The sequence below is a fragment of the Gekko japonicus genome, unplaced genomic scaffold (genome assembly GCF_001447785.1).
Source record: "Gekko japonicus isolate JY-2015 unplaced genomic scaffold, Gekko_japonicus_V1.1 scaffold15, whole genome shotgun sequence".
In the NCBI taxonomy this organism is placed as follows: Eukaryota; Metazoa; Chordata; class Lepidosauria; order Squamata; family Gekkonidae; genus Gekko; species Gekko japonicus.
The window spans coordinates 1,666,958-1,672,921 of NW_015165830.1; the positions used below are offsets into that span (position 1 = coordinate 1,666,958).

At 48.8% G+C, this 5,964-nt stretch overlaps 1 protein-coding gene across 1 annotated transcript in view; it reads left to right on the top strand.

Annotated features, from left to right (window-relative positions):
• GRIN2C (glutamate receptor, ionotropic, N-methyl D-aspartate 2C) overlaps positions 1–5,964 on the top strand; it is an 84,592-nt gene that overhangs the window by 72,700 nt on the left and 5,928 nt on the right. The window contains exon 10 of the mRNA XM_015410721.1: positions 1,062–1,249. Within this exon, the coding sequence (XP_015266207.1) occupies positions 1,062–1,249 (188 nt within the window). The remainder of the gene's footprint in view (positions 1–1,061; positions 1,250–5,964) is intronic.

Consider the following 5,964-nt stretch of genomic DNA (forward strand, 5'->3'; position numbering starts at 1 on the left):
GTTTGAACTAGCACATATGCGCATGTGCGTGTGTGTAAAGTGCCATCAGGCCACAGCTGACTTATTGCAAGGGGCTTTCAAGGCAAGTGAGAAACAGAGGTGGTTTGCCATCACCTGCCTCTGCAGAGTTTTCCTTGGTAGTCTCCCTTCCAAGTACCGACCCTGCTTACCTTCCAAGATCTGGCAAGATTGTGCTATAGCATGCTGCCTTCCCTCTCTGAACTAGCCCCTGGTCTTCATGAAATCGTGAGACATTAGGCTGCAAAGCTCATGCTATATATGTTTTAAAACCCTTCCCATACTATTGTTATTTCAAACAATAACTGCATCATTCTAGACTCCTTGTGTGAGATTCATATGTCTTTCCTCAAGACAGCACTTTGATTGAGAAAATATAATTTTCCCTCTATCATTCAAACAAGAATATTTTATCACTGGGAAAAAGTAATATGCCTTCCAGCTTACTACATTTGTGCCTGTGGAATGTGGTGGCATGTGCATTGCTCTCTCTGCTATGTCCGCTGACCGCCACCAGGGGCCAGCGAATACCCCCGAGCTTGACTCTGTAGGAACAATGGGGACTAGGCTCCTAGTCTCTCCACTTGGGAACCAATAGGACCGTGGCGGGAGATTTAAACCCACCAACGGGACCTAGGGGTGTGTCCCCAGGTGTGTATATAGTTGGCCAGCTGGCCAGTAGATGTTGTCTTTGTTGTGTACCAGTAAACCATGCTGATCACTACATCTGTCTCAGTGGTTTCTACATGCGTCTAACCCACTACACATCACTCTCACACCAATGTGGGAGCAGTCATCTATTAAATATGCACTATTCAATTGTGTGAAGGCTGTGCACATTCCCTTCTCCGATCCCAGAGTACGTATACTCCTGTATAGGCACTGCCGTATGGCTTCTCAAACTTTGCTCATTTGTATGTAAACCTATGGTCCTCTTGGGCTTCTCTCATTTCTGCCTGTGAAGCTGCTACATACTCTGCTGAACAGAAGTCAGTCTTATAAAGCTCTTCCCTTGTTTGCATTGTCTCTCTGCTTGATTCCAGGAAGCTGGATGCTTTTATATATGATGCCGCGGTGCTCAATTACATGGCTGGCAAGGATGAGGGTTGCAAGCTGGTGACCATTGGCAGTGGAAAAGTCTTTGCCACGACAGGCTACGGCATCGCCCTCCAGAAGGATTCCAAGTGGAAGAGGGCAATCGATTTAGCCCTTCTGCAGTTCCTGGGAGATGGTGAGTATTGCTAGTCTCCTTCCCCAAGAGGTGTTCTGGCTAGTGATGAATGGATTTTTACCAATAAGGTTTTTTAAAAAAATCCAATGTATCTTTTCTGCCAGGTCAAGCATCCCACATGGTTGCATTGACACTTTGTCTGCAATTTAAAACAAGCGGTATTGTGAGTGGGGGCAGGGGTTTGTCTGCACTGTTGGCAGCATTGGGCAAGTAACCTCATACGTACAACATACTGGCTTGCTTAGATTCCCTGTTCCCTGTGACCCGGCCCAGGGGCATCATAGAGAGGCCTTGCAGCATTTGAAGCCAGCTGCAATTCAAGTGTATGTGTGCCTGTGGAGTCACTGACACTCACCATGTTGGTGTGTGTACAGCAGGTTCTAGGCAGCAGCAAAATATTTCCTATCTAATTTAGAATGCTTGATAAACACACTCAACTTTGGGAGTCAGGGAGGCACAAATAGACAGGGCTGCAATAGACACGGTACTCCCCCATTTCCCAAGAGAATAGAGACATTCAAGGAAAGCACTTCTTTCTTAAGCTACTCTCCGGCCCTGTTAGGTGGATTGGGTAGACAGCAGAATGGGCAGAGGACATAGGGAAAGCTGTGGGAAAGCAGTGTAAGAATACACACACACACACACACACACAAAGTATTTTTTAGGACCATTCAGGCGTAGGGAAGGAAGGTGGAATAGTATAGCCCAATCTCATCAGATCTCGGAAGCTAGGCAGGGTCGGTACTTGGAAAGGAGACCCCCAAGGAAGACTCTGCAGAGGAAGGCCATGGCAAACCACCTCTGCTTCTCACTTGCCTTGAAAGTCCCTTGCTAGCTGTGACTTGATGGCACTTTACACACACAAATCAAGTGTGAATAAGAAGAAGTGCTCTTTGAGTGCTTGAGGGTGCTTCTCACATTTTGTGATCAAACTGCAAGTTAAGGAGCATTTGCCCATCGTGGGTCCTGGACACACTTTGCCCCGTGAGTCTCAAGGGAAGTCTCTCGTGTCTTGTGCCTGAGGGAGTTCACAGTCAGGCTTCTGTCTCTCCAGAGTTGCAGAAACAATATTGTCACAAAGATCTGCCAAATGCAGAGCAGAACTCCTCTCTCATCTTTGCTCCCTCCCTTTCCTGTCCTCCTATCTTGGGCAAAAAATACAACAGTTCTGTGCTTATTTAAACATCCAAGAGCCCATCACGACTGCAGCTAAAATTAGAGTAGCCAGAGTAGGTGCTAAGTCCTGGATTGTATCCTCAGGCCAATTTCTCCGCCAGTGTTTCAGCAGAGCCACTGACTATGCCATCTGCGGATCTGTCCCTTGGTTGTATTCTGCCTCTTATACCCAGGAGCTCCTGCAATATATTTGAATTCTGGCTGGCCTCTGTGCAGCCAAGCAATCAAGTTGTGCCCCCGAGTTCCCTTGTCATTAGGGAGAATTTTGAGAAGGCTTCAGAGATCTGTTCTTCTTGACCACCTTATTTGGGGTTAATATTAAATCAAGCACAGCATCTCTTGTCAGGTGCCTGAAAGTTCTCTGTCCCTGAAATCTCTCTTTCTTTCAATAGGAAATAAAACCTCTCCTGTCACTTGGAGCCCGTACAAGTGATCTGTGTTCAAAAGGGTGTGTGTTTGTCCGTGTGTGTGTGTGTGTGTGTTGCAGGGTTGGGGAGTTCAGGAGAAAATATTTTAATGGGATGCAAACCAGAGAACTGTCAAGTGTAATGGGGATCAGAGAGTCAAAAGAGGGAGACAGATGAACAGGGAAAAACACAGGCGAAGGGATGGCACATGCAGTTACAGGAGCAACAGAAATACAGTTAAAGAATTGATTGGGGAGTCACTGTGGTGTTGTTGCTGACACTCTCCTTCCTCCTCACTTAGTAGTGTTCCCTGAGGCTTGAAGCAAGTGACGGGAAGAGCAGCCCTGTGCACATTTCTAAAAAGATAGCTGTCCAGGTTCAGGGTTGCCTGGGTACTGTACCTTCTGACCTGGATACCTGTGGCACTGATCCCAGATCTATGGGTACATGGGCTGTGATTACAGAAATGTATTTTGCACATGTGCAAGGGTGCTTTACTCATGGCAGAACTGTCCCCTGGCATTTGAAACCATTTTCAGGGTCGAGGGCTGGTTTAAATTTAAACTCTGGCTTTTTTTTTCAAACTGAGGCTTGACGATGTCTCACTGAGCTCCAGAAATGCTTTACCCTTCTGAAATTTATGGGTCCACCAAAAGTTTCACTTATTGGGGAAATCACCTTCTGCTGTGCATTTTGGCTTAGGAGGCCTGGGGATTCTGTAAACAAAAAGCACATGCCTACTACATCTAAAGATTCTGTGCATGCCAATATAGTGCCAAATAAGGAAATTAGGCAAATGCATGTCATTCTGATTGAAGACATTTCTTCAACTTTTGGGGGCAGAAAAATGTTGGGAGGCAAATAGGGAAAGCATCTGTGGCTGTAGATGGCTCTAAATGCAGTGGCTGGGTTATAACTATTCTACAGTCATAGATGTTGTCTCTGCCATGCTTTGTGATAATTTCTCTGCTCACAGCCATTGAGAGCATATGAAGAAATAGCCTTTCTTGCAACATCAAACTCATCGTTCAGTAGCAGATTAAGAAAAACACTAATCTGCATTCTGGGGTTGTAAGAGTACAAACAATGGAAAAATTATTTGTGCAATGAATGGGTGATAGGGGTGTGCATATGGTAAACAGAAAATGATAGTTCAACCCAAATAATGCCTATTTTAAAATAAATATCAAAAGCCAGTCAAATCCGACTCTAGGGGGTGGTGCTTATCTCCTTTTACAAGCCGAAGAGCCAGCATTTTCTTTTTTTTAATAAGTTTTTATTATTTTCAGAACACAAATTAATACCATGCAATAATCAACATTCTCAACCCTTAAGAGCCTTTTAAAAATATAACAGATCTTTGAAGATGTTTCCTTGGTCATGTAGCCAGCATGACTAAATGCCAAGGTGCACGGAACGCTGTTACCTCCCCACCGAAGTGGTACCTATTTATCTACTTGCAGTTTCTTGCTTTCTTTCCCTCTTTCTTTCCCTCCTTCTTTTCTTTTCTTCTCTCTCTCTCTCTCTCTCTGCACAGATCTGTGTGAGGGCAGATCTGTGCGTTTCTTCCCCCCCCAATAGCTAGCAATCCAAAACAGTCCAGTGGAGCCTGAGCAGTGGCTGTTGCCTTCTGAAACACTTCCGGTAACATCAGGGGGTGTGGCATATGCAAATAAGTTATGCTAATGAGTTATGCTAATGAGCTCCTGCACCTCTTTTTCTATGAAATGACCCCTGCTTAGAGCGGGAACACTGCATGGAGGTGCAGCTACCCAGCAGCCCTTAGATCAGAGGCCAGTGTCCCTCCCTCCCATTACCTCTGCAGGACAGATGGCAAAGTTTAAAAGCACTATGTGCAGCTCCCAGATCAAAATGCACAAATATTTAGTAGAATGAGCACTGAGAGAGGAAGATTTCTCCAGTCAACTTGTGCAGCTTTTTGCACCTCCTCTTGAACTTCTGCCTGCTGCATATCTTTTAAGGGCCTGAAGGACCCACAACAAGGTGGTAATCATCTTTGCCACCCATATCCTTGCAACCAACTCAGGCCTTTAACAGCTGCTCAGCAGCCAGAAATTCAGCTGGCGGAGCTCCCGCTTTGCAAACAGTGGGGAAAGCTTCACCTCTTGAATTTCCGCCTGCCATGCACCTTTGAAAGGCGGGGTGACAGCACAGGCAGCCCAAAGTGTCTGCCCTATCAGGCACCGCCATCCTAACAGTGAGCAAGGAAGCCTCCTTGCGGGAGAAGAGTGCAGGGAAAGCGGCAGTGGCTGGGGGGGACTCACCAGGACGTGGATGAAGCACTCCTCCAGCTTGCCGGCGCTGGGCATGGGCTGCTTGGGGGTGGCGGGCTGCTTGAGGGGCAGCAGTGAAAAGGCGGCAGTTCGGGGAAGAAGTGTGGGCCACCGATGCCACCGCGCCCTCTTCCACCTCCTCGCCCAAAAGAGGAAGTGGCTGTTGCGCACTTGCCACAAGATGTCAAGGAAGTCACTGGCTTCAACCAAAGGCTCAACCCACTCACGTCAGATAGATCCATCTAGCATTCTGCGAGGGTGAAAGGGAGCCTCCACATCCCGCGGCAGTCTACCTCCATGCACCAGGTGCTGCCCGGAGTTCCTACCTGCCGAGGAGGCGTCTTCACGGTCCGAGCTGCGGCTTGGTGGTCCCATCACTGCCGCCCCCTCGCTCAGGGCCACTGCTGCAGTCAGGAAACTCCCGCTCTCCGAAGGGGCACTGGGGATGGCTTTGGGCTGCTGGAGGCGATGTGGCTGCTGGCCACGCCTTCAGGCATGGGGTGGTGGGACAGGGGGGTCTGACTCTGGCGCAAACTGGCCGCCACCTCCTCCACCTCCTTTCCACACTCACGGCTGGCCCAGCACTGCCTCCAGGTAGTCTGCCTTGAACTTCTCCTCGGCCAGCACCTGCTGGAGCTCCTGCAGCCGCCGCTGACACCAGCCCAGCTCCTCCTGCAGGGCGGCCGCCGAGCCCAGGCACAGCGCCGGTGCTGCCTCCCCGGGGAACCTGTTGCACCAATGCCGCTCAAACACCGCCGTTGCTTCCTTCCTCACCCCGACACCGCCATTTCTCCCCCCCCGTGCGGGGGGGGGGGGCTGGCACCAACTCCCCGGGCGC